General features: G+C 43.0%; 2 protein-coding genes across 2 annotated transcripts; both read right to left on the reverse strand.

Moving 5' to 3' along the window:
- Positions 1–1,654: 1,654 nt before the first annotated feature.
- LOC124695646 (putative B3 domain-containing protein Os03g0621600) lies at positions 1,655–3,773 on the reverse strand. Its single transcript, XM_047228471.1, has 5 exons — positions 3,680–3,773; positions 2,796–3,233; positions 2,520–2,710; positions 2,045–2,266; positions 1,655–1,663 (listed from the first exon to the last, which is right to left on the reverse strand). Exons 1-5 carry the CDS (start codon positions 3,771–3,773, stop codon positions 1,655–1,657), a joined length of 954 nt encoding a protein of 317 aa, XP_047084427.1.
- A 681-nt stretch (positions 3,774–4,454) lies between these two features.
- LOC124702472 lies at positions 4,455–7,225 on the reverse strand. The gene is made up of 3 exons (XM_047234613.1): positions 7,108–7,225; positions 5,800–5,843; positions 4,455–5,251 (listed from the first exon to the last, which is right to left on the reverse strand). The coding sequence occupies exons 1-3, from the start codon at positions 7,154–7,156 to the stop codon at positions 4,766–4,768; spliced, it is 579 nt and encodes a 192-aa protein (XP_047090569.1). The 5' UTR covers positions 7,157–7,225; the 3' UTR covers positions 4,455–4,765.
- Between the last annotated feature and the right edge of the window lie 5,539 nt (positions 7,226–12,764).

The raw sequence follows: 12,764 nt of genomic DNA on the forward strand, positions 1-12,764 counted from the left end.
GGATGAAGGTTAATAATGGCATACACCATCAAACGGAATGAGAAAGGGGATCCCCTATATATAATGATTTTGAACATCGTGCCAGTATGTAGGATATATTGGTTATTCTTATTGCAAGAACAAAAGAGGATGGCCTAGTTTGTGGACTTATTCCCCATCTTACCGGGTGTATATTCTAAAAATATGCAGATGTATTTTTTTTTATCATGGAACATGACTTGAAGAAAGCCTTGAACATGAAATTTATATTGTGCATTTTCTAACAAGTAGATAGCCTTAAAATATATTTCCACAAAAGTGAGATTTCTATTTTGAAAAGACAACGGAGGAACAGGGGCAATATAAATAATTGTTTGGTTATAAGTCCGGTTCTAAACCTTTATATACCTAAGTGTCCCTATCTATTATGTAAACTATTCAACAAAGAATGGAAGCCGGTAGAGGATCTCTTGGAAGGAAAGTTGGGATCTGGGCATGGCAAGTTACTCTCATACAAAGAGAGACTTGTTCTTATTAATTTAATGTCTCAGTGTTTTTGGTATCTTTTCAAGAAATACTTAAAGGGCAAGGAAAATATTTTACTTTTATAGATCTCAATTGATTTCGCAATGCAATCAACTTAAAAGAAAATACCGTTCGCAAAGTGGAGTATTATTTGCCGACCTAAAGACCAAGTGGGTCTATGATGGGTTGAGGTACTAGACATAAAGAACAAATGTTTATTATGTAGACGGTTGTTTAAACTTTGAACAACGAGAGAGTGTGGAAGGTAGGAAAGAAAATGGAGCGCAAAGATTCCGATTATTCCGATTTTTCGTGAAAAGGGGAAATGGCTAGGAAATATGGAAATGAAACAGAGTTTTGTGGAACAAAAACAAAAACATAACTTTTTAATGGGAATAGAACAACCTTTTCCGAGGGAACGGAAGCGGAACGGAATTTCCATTTCCGCCTAATACGGATTTTTCATTTTGTGATTGTTGTATCTGGCCCAACCTAGCATGCCGAATCAAAGATAAGTCAAATGCCCAAAGTATCCCATTTCAAACCACATAATGCCGTCCTATGTTCGAGGAGGCTTTGATGGTCCGATCCTTCCCCTATCATCCATTCGTGATAACTTGCAATCTTTTTTATAATCTAATATTTCATCATATTTCATTTCATTTTAGGAACTAACACAAGTTTGTTGGTTTGCTTCAATTATTCTACTTGATTGAAGTTTTCTTTTGGTTCCGAAAAACGTCCAGTTTCGCTTTGTGTTGGTGTGGTATTCGCTTTGGCTTTGTGTTTGTGTGGTATTCTTTGGAAGTAATAAAGCACCCTTTATAAAAAAACATTTCCTGGATTTCTTTATTTATTTCCACTTCCATAAAAATATATAAAAGAAATTATGGCAGCACTCAATTCCGTCAGGCAGGAGCTAGTACTTTAGAATTAATGCCTCTAACATAAAACATTGTACCAGGTTCAAGCGAAATCAACTGAATCTCCTTTTCTAAAAAGGACTCATGCGTGTCAAAAAGAGTTTTTTTAGTCGAAGATCCTTTGTAGTTGGTAATTTTATGAAAACCATCTTTTGGGAAGACACTTGGCTTGGGGATACGCCACTAGCTCTATATGTGCTACGGATGACGTTTCTGTTGAAAACGATCTACGTTCGCTGAACATAGAATTCAAACAGACTTTAACCAGGAACAACTGGAATAGGTGGTCACGCTTAGCTCAATAATTGATGCCGGTAAAGTTAACAGATGAGTGATGCTTTTGTTTACATAGAACAGACGGACCATAGCCACGTTGAGGTTAAAAAACACAGAAGACAGGTTGTTACAGAATTACATTTTACAGCAACAAATTCCTTAATGCACGAAACAAATCCATGACTGATCGAGCTTGGATACTACAGGCAAACCAGGCATACATGACCGCTAGTGTGCCTCGAACAAACATATGGAACACTTCACCAATAGCAAAAGTCGGAACGATCAGCAGAAGAGATCGACAAGCCTACCAAATTTCATTTTTTCCGAATGATATGAACCTTCATGATGTACTGCTTATTCATCCTCTTGAGTGGCTCGAAGAGACAGAAATCTCCCACCTTCAAATTGTTGTCACGTGCAAACTTTTTCCACCCTTTGGTGAACCTTTTACGTTCAAACGAGGCAACGATGCACCGCACTTCCCAGTTCTTGCCATGTCGCTCGAGTAAGAGTGTTCCATTCTCAGACGGAAGGTATTTGGCGTATTTCAGAGGTAAGTACTAATTACATAGGAAAAAGTCAGTGATCTTTAATGTCAATTGAAATAAAACAACATAATGTCTAGCTCGAAACACTGATAATGCCTAGAAGCGAGTAAGCTAATTATGAGCATGCATGACACAAATAGAGTTTTCATGAAGTACACAAAACTTTCACAACTTGAACGAATCAAGAAATTGAAACAATGATTTTTGCCGAATGCACATGCCAAAAGAATAGAATGCACATTCAGTAACAGATGTTTTGACTCACCAGAGCAGGACGTTTCCCATAAATACTGCCCGTGTTCAAGATGCAGCCGTAGATGGGGGTTTTGGATTGAATAGCTTGGACCCTTTTTTCCAGTTTCTTCGTCTGCACATCAGTAAGAAGGGTGCCTTTGGGGAGGATGTAAGGCGGGACAGAATGCACATCCAGGTCATCTTCTGATGATGAAAAATAGCCTACAGGCACACAAATTAAGCATAATACATATTGCAAAAAAAGTCCTAATTTGCATATTTTGGCTTGGTAGTATGATGTATTAACCTGATGCCTCGTGTTGAGACCCTGATGAACTGATATTCACAATCTCGTTCCCCTGGTTTGGTCTGTCACTTTGTGTTGAATTTATGGGAATATCATGATAACTGGTTGAGATATCAATTGGCTCTTGATCAGTATTATTGATGACAAGACATGATTCTACTTTCTCGCAGCCACTCGGATCGAATACTAGAATCTCCAGCCGAGATATCCCATTGTACTTGAACAACAGAAGGTCCCCCACTTTCAAGTCATGTGCACTCACAAATGCTTCCCATCCAGATTGGAGAACTAGTTTGTCATGGTAGCTGGTAATTTGGGCATCGAAGGTGCAACCATTGCGTGAATCCAGCTCAATGGTTCTTCCTAATTTTTCCCTAAAATGTTTCACAAAGGCATCTGGTATGGTCTGCAGCAAAAATATAAATGCAAGGAACAGCCCTCATGAGGAAGTAGAAAATGCTTTTCCTATATCCGTAGTATGGTTTATACGTTCAAAGCTCATTGTCTTGCAAGAAGCAACACCACCAGATCATGTACTGATCAATGCAATCAATTACTTCCTCCACCTAAAAATAGGTGTCTCACTTTTGTCTAGATACGGATGTATCTCTCATTTTAGTTGGAGATACATCTGTATCTAGATAAACTTGAGACACATATTTTTAGACGGAGGGAGTATTTAAGAACCAATAAACATTTACTCCCCCGTGCCCCTCAGGATGCACAGTTCTCTATTCTTTTGTTACTTCCAGTTTTAACAACATGGTACTAACATAACTATGATACTATTATTGTGTTGATTGACCAAATGTAATCGGATAGTTTAGGGATTAGTTATGCGAATTATAAAGTTCAAAAACTTACGATTCTTTCACGAAAATCACCAATCAGAATTTTGAAGAAGTAGTTGTCTTGCTCGTCTACATGGTCACAGCAGTAATCTCCCTTCTCCTTTAATCTCTCACAAGGCTTGCTCATCTCATAACCAGATCTACGTCCAAAATCTCAGCCCACGAGTTCTAAGATTGCAGAGAAGGGTGCGGACCCACGTCAGAAATGTTTGAGATATAGTAGAATCGATTAATCAAACATTTCTGAAGAGTCTGCAGGCCGAGAAAGGAAGACAAAAGATTGAGAGAGCATACGGTCAAATTGCTGTCGAGATGACGGGACGGCGGCAATGGTTTGTGCGGTAGAACTATAGAAGTGAGCCTCCAGCTTCTGAACGCCTAGTAGAGGGATGGGGGAAGACGAAGAAGCCGAGGAGCCGAGCAGTACACACTTTAGCTCAACTGTAGAGCCATAAATTACCTCTTCCTCTCCCTCCCCTGACGCCCACTTGTCTTCAGGTCTGAACTGTCATCCATGTATCTCAGAAATGCATGAATGCTAGATTAAAAAAATCCAAGGGACTTATTATGTTGCGTTGTCATTTCACCTACCGCTATGGACGGACTGTTATTCCTTGAAACAAATGTATAGGCTTTTTTTTTTTTTTGATCAACAAATGTACAAGCCGAAGATATAATTTGGATGTGTATAAAAATCTACGACGCAGGCACACCACCGCACGTCACTTACCAAAGACTGAAGCCGTAAACCTTCAAACACCTCACTATATGGCAGGCCAGCTATATTTTGCGTAACTACAAGCGAAAATGCAAGAAATATCATGCTTTCCCTGCATCACATCAAAAGAAGTACAGCACACTCCAAGAAACGTGAATCTACAATTCACAGGAAGCCGAAGTGTTGAGATATGATACATGATCAAGGGGATCGCTACCTTTCCTAGTTCTATATATACACCAACACGCTAAAAGCAATTGTACAGTATTTCCCTTTCCCTTTTTCATTTTACAGGTAAATCAATCAAGCTGGGCGTGATGCCCGGCCAAAGGAAATTCTATGGACTATATAAACACACAAAACCCGTGTATCGTCAACTGCCACTTGTCTGGCTCAGACGCTCAGTCATTGTTCTTGAAGAAGGAACCCCATTTTTGTGACAACCCGTCCATCAGGCTGCCTGTCCGGCTCTTCTGGACTACCAGGGTTGCTCTTGTTCCATCCTCTCCACTGGAGTTCTGCTTGGATTTCTGGGATTCTGCCGGACCAGATTTTCCATTGACGGCTTGAGTTGAGCCATTCGATTCTGATGCACCAGCAGCATTTACAGAAACAGCAGCATAGGTCGCAGCGCTGCAGTCTGCACTTTGCACATCAGCTTTCTTTGCTACGCTGTTGCAGGCTGCTACATCCTTGGCAGGAACATCAGTGGCACTGACATAGATGGAGGATGCATCTGTCTCCAATGTTGCTACATCAGTTGTATGATTGTCATCTTTTGCTACACTACTTTCTTTGGACACAGCATCGGATGCAACTGTTTTAGTGTCCTTTGAATTTGACTTATCTAGATCCTTCAGAGACTCAAGAATTGCTTGCATCAGCATCTGCATATCAGCGCATCAGAAAGAGATTAGTCGATGATAAGGTTAGAAACGACAAAAGGTGAAGAATAGAAAAGGAAGTATATGCGTATTCAGCAGAGATCGACCACCGTGATAATCCTTAGAACATTCGTTCACATGGCTACAATCTCAATACATGGGGTGCACAACTGCAGCACCAGAGCTAACACAAAACTTTATGCATCTACCACAGCTTGCTCATGCTTTTTGGAGTTGACATCCCCATTTTGAAGTCAAACTTCAATTTGCACCGATAAAATTATTGTTAAGAAATGTATTTTCATAGCTTAAACAATGATTAGCAATTGAATAATAAGTCACGAGTCGCTAAATCACAACCAGGACTCCCAACACCATCCAAGCTGACCCCTAGGCAAGTAGCTCTCAATCCTCCTAACTTTTTTTTAATCTCTACTACACATTTTAGAACATTTTGGCATATTGAACTCTACGAAGATCTTAAGAAAATACAAACAGCTCAAATGTGAAGTTATAACGACAACCCCAAAGAACATTACAGTATAACTTACTCTATCTTCGTCTTCCTCGGTGTAAGGCATGTCTGATACACTATTTTTTTTTGGAGCAACCGGCAGGAGCACTGCCTTTTCATTAAGCAAGAGGAAAAAACGAACCAAACTGTACAAAGAAGGGCATATTTAGAGGAAGGTGGAATATGCCCCAGAAAACCACCCTAGAAACCGACCAAAAAAAGAGAAAACTAGTCCGGCTCGGCCTGGAAAGCCGGCCCGAAGCCGTTGAAGGCGCGGTCCCGCTGCAGAATGTCTTCCCTAGTGATATCAGCCACCTCCAGATAGGTGAGGCGACGCGCAGTGAAGATGCGCCTGTTCCGCTCCTTCCAGGCATTCCAAAAAAACATAGAGGAAACGGTCGCTGATGCGTTTCTGTTCCTTATTAGTCTTTCCGATGATCATGGCGTCCCACCACTCCGAGATCGAGTGGTAGTGAAGGCGAATGTCAGTACTGCCATCGTTGTCCCAGGACTTTATCTGATTCCAAATGGCCATGGTGAAGGGGCAGTCCTGGCAAAGATGTTCGGCAGTCTCAGGAGCACTAAGGCAAAGAGGGCAAAGAGGGTCATGGGGCCATCCTCTAATGGCGAGCATGTCTGCAGTGAGCAGCCTTCCGTGGAGAGCAAGCCAGCCAAAAAGTTTGCATTTCGGCTCGGCGTGGGCCTCCCAGATTTTCTTGGCGATGAATCTGGCATGTCCACCGAAGAACTGAGCATTGTAAGCCTAGCTGGCTGTGTAAGTCCCGTCGTTGGTGAGAGTCCAGGAGATGGAGTCCGCTTGCTGAGGGACGAGGGTGACGGTGTGGATGATGTCCCAAAGCTCCAAATACTGTGCCAGCTGCCTTAGGAAGGTGTGCTAATGGTGGCGACGGAGCGGATCCAGTTGTAGTCGCTAAGCTCTTTGGCAACCGAGCGGTTTTTCCGGGAGGCAATCTTGAAGAGGTCAGGCGCCCAAATAGATAGGGGACCCCGCACGCACCAGTTGTCATGCCACAGAAGGATGTCATCTTCCCGTTGCCGACGGTGATCTTGGTGGAAGCCCTGAAAAGCGCCATGTCGGCAGCGTCACAGGGAAGCTTCGACCCAGCCCACGTGCGCTCAGGGTCGGTCCATTGCAGCCAAGGCCAGCGCAGCCTCAGAGCGCATCCAGAACGCTCAATGTCTGGCATACCAAGGCCTCCAAGGGTCTTTGGTCTGCACACCGTTTTCCAATTAACAAGGGCTTTTCCTTGGACCGCGTGCTCACCCTCCTCCCCCACCTAAACGAAGGTCCTTGCAATCTTGTTGATCCTGTCTGATACACTATCAAATGAGTACTCCACATACTCGCCATCATCAGAGGTTGGAGTCAGCATCCTTCCGTTACGGCCATTGGGAGGAGTCGCAGTAGATGCACTAGATGAGGAGGGACCAACATCACTATCCAATACCTGTCCAAACAGCAATCTAAAATGAATCTGAGTGGTGATGCTTGACGGATGCAATCTTCTCGTAAGCTTGTAAAAAGATGAACACAAACAATCAAAGCATTCCCTCCAAATTTTAGACGGTGATATATATATATACCATCGAAGCACTATTTAGTCACACTAATTTGTTTGCACATGAGATTCTTGAGTGCATGCTACATGCTACACCCAGCTGTTGTTGTCAACACATACCTGATACCATGCAATGACTAAAGTAAAAAAAACTGAGTGCGCAGAACAAACAAAAAGTCTCGAATACCACCCATGGATGTACTCCTGGAATTTTGGCTTCCCCCTTAGCCCATGTCCCAATACAAATTCTGAAATTCTCTTGACCCATGTGGAAATGGCAAGGGGTGAGACTAAAGTTTAGTCCCACATTGCTAGTTGGGAGAGAGTTGGAGTGGTATATAAGGTGGGTTGTTCTAGTCCTAGTAAGTGAGTGAGAAGAGAGAGAGCCCTCGCGCACTCCTCCTCCTCCGCCGCCCGCCTCGTCACGCACGTCACGGGTTGCGGGAATCTCGCCGAGCCGAGCTTATCTTTTTGCTATTTGGGAAATTATTGTGTAATCAATTACAAGTCATTAACGGATGTTAACACGGCCGTTTTCGTTCCGATTTTTCTGGATCATGAACTCGTATGTGGGTTGCGTCCGACGACCTTCCCGAACCGCACTATATAAGCGCGGACGCAAACCCTAGCCTGAAAGAGACAATATATGCGACCGCCTTTTTTCCAGTTCATTGTGACGCCGCTTTCGTCTTCCTCATCCCGTCCTTCGGCTCGTCGGGACAATAGGCCTCCGGAACCCTGCCTCTCGTAGACCTGTACGGGTGAGGGGCAATCAGGTTTTTGGGGAGCGCTTACGCGCGACTACTGACAACATGACGTCGTCCGACGACGACTTTCCTAACGACAACTTCTTCCCGGACATCGACAACCTCTTCGGCAACCTCAACATGGGCGACAACCAGGATGTTGCTGCTGCCAACATCGCCGATGCTGCTGCTGCCGCCAACGCTGGATGGTACACGTTTTTGTCATTCACGTTTCAGATCTTACTAGAGTTTCTAGTACTGCTGTTTGGAGTAGATGCGCTAGGTTTATCTTGTCTAGATGCTATATATTCATCTACTTTGTTGATCTGCATGATTAGTTCATCTGCTGTTTACGTAGTCATGATTTATCAACTGTTAGTTCGGATTAATTCATATGATAATTTGCTTATATATTCAACATGTACTACCACTGATCGGATATAATTGCATCCGACACTGCCTACATCTAGAAGGCAGATAGCTACACTCCGCGTCGATTAAAACTGACCGGAGGAAGTATATGTCTAGATACATCCAAATTTAGACAAATCTAAGACATCCTTTAGGGAACGTAGGGAGTAATACATATCAAGTGTTACTAACACCCATTATTAGATTACAGTTTCATCCGCAAAATGGCTTCAGCTCAAGCGCAAGGTGATAAGGGGTTACCCGATCTTCTCAGTGAGCACGGTGGTGATGATGATCACGCGATGAACACATCGGAGATAACACGATGATGAAGTGGATGATAACTTGTATGACGCAACGAAGTCTCTCGATTTGTTCCTATCGCCAATACAAAAGCTCTCAACCCTGCAAGATATTCGTAACTCCACACACTTGCGTACGTAGCCGCCGACCACGAAGCGGTAAGTTGCAACCGTCTAATTCCCAATGGAACAGCAGATCACACAAGACTTTCAGGGGTATACACCAAATTAATGCAATATGGTATAGAAATTCGATAGAGTTGCAAAGCAATCAACTATGAACTAGGTTTTATCTTAAACGTGGTCTAAACCTAATTTGGGGGCGTCCTGAGCACTTATATATGGGTTCAGGACGACCAGGAGTTGAAAAGATACATAGAAAACCAACCCAGATTGGATCTGCTCGAGACGGACTCGGACTCGGCCGGTCTGGGGGCCGGTCGACCGGGCCTGGGACCGGGTGGTCCGGTTTCAATCGGGCCAGGGATCGGGTAGTGACCGGGGCGGGTCGTGTGGCTCAGTACACCCGCCCGGATGTCACCAGCTGAGGATCCGGTCGGTGCCGAGCGGACCTGGCGTGGCGTCCGGTTGGACCGGGCTGGGGACTGGGCGCGCCGGCGTGGCGGCCGGTCAGACCGGGCCTTGCGCCGGCCTAGACTTCTTCTTCTTCCCTCGCGCATGCCTCCCTATCCTCTCTCGCGCTTCCATGGGATGTCTGCATATCCAGCTTCATGGCCAGCTCCATGTCCAGCTTCAAGTCCAGCTTCTTGTCCAGCTGCTCCTCTCCTCCTCGTGCGATGCTTGCTCCTTCTTCATACCTGATCATACATAAGTAAAAGGACTTAGGCAGTATAAAGTTCTCGTCAATCAAAGTATCACTTAGGAACAAGTTCACCTGTTGTTTGAGTAGCTTCGCACGAGCTCTTGTCATTGGTCCAATTCTAACTTCATTGGACTTGAGAATCACAGCAGCATCATCTTCATCTTGTAGTGACGGAGATAGTAGTGTAGTAGGGTTGTTCTCATCATCTCCCCCCTCCCCTTCTAAAGGCGTCGAACTGGACGATCCAAGGTCTTCTCCGTCATATGGTGTCAAATCAGCCATATTGAAAGAATTGCTGACACCAAACTCATCAATTGGAAGATCTATAGAGTATGTATTATCATTGATTTTGGCAAGCACTTTGTAAGGACCAGCACCACGAGGAAGCAACTTGGACTCCGTAGCTTCGGGAACCTATCCCTGCTAAAATGTACCCAGACCATATCACTAGGCTTGAACAACATCTCCTTGCACTTCTTGTTCACTCTTGCAGCATTTTTCTTGCCTTTCTTCTCTATCAACTCCTTAGTCTTCACACGAATCTTTCGCACAAAATCTGCCCTCTTTGATGCCTCCATATTGACTCTCTCATGTATGGGTAGAGGCAACAAATCAAGTGGAGTAATGGGTTTGAAATCTTACACCATCTCAAAGGGACACAGCTCGGTGGTAGAATGTATCGCCCTGTTGTAAGCAAACTCCACATGCGGTAACAATGTTCCCACTCCTTCAGGTTCTTCTCGATCATGGATCTCAACAGTTGCGACAATGTTCTATTCACCATCTCAGTTTGACCATCAGTTTGGGGATGACAAGTAGTACTGAAAAGTATCTTTGTCCCCAGCTTTTCCCAAAGTGTCTTCCAAAAGTAGCTCATAAACTTCACGTCACGATCAGAAACAATAGTCTTCGGGACTCCATGTAGACGTACAATATCCCTGAAAAACAGGTTAGCAATATGCGACGCATCGTCGCTCTTGTGGCAGGCAATAAAGTGTGATATCTTAGAGAACCTATCCACTACCACAAATATAGAATCATGGCTTCTTTTAGTACGCGGAAAACCCAACATAAAATCCATACTAATATCTTCCCATGGTGTAGTAGGTATCGGTAAAGGAGTATACAAACTGTGAGGCTTCAGCTTGGACTTGGGCTTGTTGCAAGTAATGCATCTCTTCACATATTTGTCCACATCCCGCCTCATCTTTGGCCAATAAAAGTGATCAGCGAGCATGAGTAGCGTCTTCTCACGCCCAAAGTGACCCATCAAACCTCCAGCATGTGATTCCTGTAATAAGAGCAAACGCACAGACGATTCTGGAACACATAATTTGTTAGCTCCAAACAAGAACCCATCATATATGTGATATTTCTCCCATGCTTTACCAATAGCACACAAGCGATATGGTTCAGCAAAATCATGATCAGTAGCATACAAATCACATAATATCTCTAATCCAGGAATTTTAACATCAAGTTGAGTTAATAGCATGTTCTTCCTAGATAGAGCATCATCACCAATATTATCTTTTCCCTTCTTATGCTTAATACTGTATGAAAAAGACTCGATGAACTCAACCCACTTAGCAAGACGCCTATGCAAGTTAGATTGAGCTTTCAGATATTTTAAAGCTTCATGATCAGAATGTACGATAAATTCTTTTGGCCACAAGTAATGTTGCCAAACCTCAAGAACTCTAATTAAAGCATACAATTCTTTATCATATATAGGATAGTTTAACTTAGCACTAGAAAGTTTCTCAGAAAAATATGCAGTTGGGCGACCCTCTTGCATCAACACACCACCAATTCCAATACCACTAGCATCACATTCAATCTCAAATTGCTTATTGAAATCAGGAAGTGCAAGCAACAGTACAGAAGTTAACAATCTCTTCAGTTTATCAAAAGCATGATCTTGGGTTGCGCCCCACTCAAATACAACACCCTTTTTAGTCAATTCATTCAAAGGTGCAGCAATAGTACTAAAATTGGGCACAAATCTTCTATAAAACCCAGCAAGACCATGAAAACTTCTTACTTGACTCACATTCATGGGAGTAGGCCAATTTTGAATAGCTTCAATTTTAGACACATCTACTTCTACTCCATGCTTAGAGACAACATAACCCAAAAATGTGACCTTATCTTTGCAAAATGTGCACTTCTCAAGATTACCATAGAGTTTACTATCACACAACACTTGCAAAACATGTCGAATATGTATAGTATGATCAGATTCATTGCGGCTATAGATTAATATGTCATCAAAGTACACAATCACAAACTTGCCAATAAAATCACGCAAAACATGGTTCATCCGTCTCATGAAAGTACTAGGTGCATTAGTTAAACCAAAAGGCATTACTAACCACTCATATAAACTAAATTTTGTTTTAAAGGCTGTTTTTCATTCATCCCCCTCTTTCATCCTAATTTGATGATAACCACTACGCAAATCAATTTTAGAGAAAACAGCAGCACCACTAAATTCATCTAACATATCCTCTAAACGGGGAATAGGATGACGATATCGAATAGTAATGTTGTTTATCGCTCTACAATCTACACACATGCGCCATGTACCATCTTTCTTAGGAACTAGAATAACAGGAACAACACAAGGACTAAGGCTTATACGAATATAACATTTGTCGAGTAGAGCTTGTACTTGCTTTTGTATCTCCTTCTTCTCTTCGGGGTTCGTCCTATATGGCGCCCTATTGGGCAGCGAGGTGCCGGTGATCAAGTCTATTTGATGCTCAATACCACACAATGGTGGCAATCCCGCGGGCACCTCCTCCGGAAACACGTCGTTGAATTCCTGCAAAACACTAGAAACACCAAGAGAAATAGGGGTCATATCGTTAGAAACCAAAACCTCACCCTTGTACATGAGCACAAGAGGCATGGTTGTAGGATCCTCACTAAATTCTCTCATGTCCTCTTTGGTGGCTAATAAGACTAATGAATTCACTCTCTCACTTTTCGTTATATCACTTACGGCATTACAATTCTCTCGCCTATCCATAGGTGCATCCTCCAAGTTGACTTCAACTTTTGACGAGATTCATTGACAATTTGCTGTGGTGACATAGGCTGCAAGTTGATTTTCTTGCCCTTGAACTCCAAATTAT

This window comes from Lolium rigidum, chromosome 3 (assembly GCF_022539505.1).
Source record: "Lolium rigidum isolate FL_2022 chromosome 3, APGP_CSIRO_Lrig_0.1, whole genome shotgun sequence".
In the NCBI taxonomy this organism is placed as follows: domain Eukaryota; kingdom Viridiplantae; phylum Streptophyta; class Magnoliopsida; order Poales; family Poaceae; genus Lolium; species Lolium rigidum.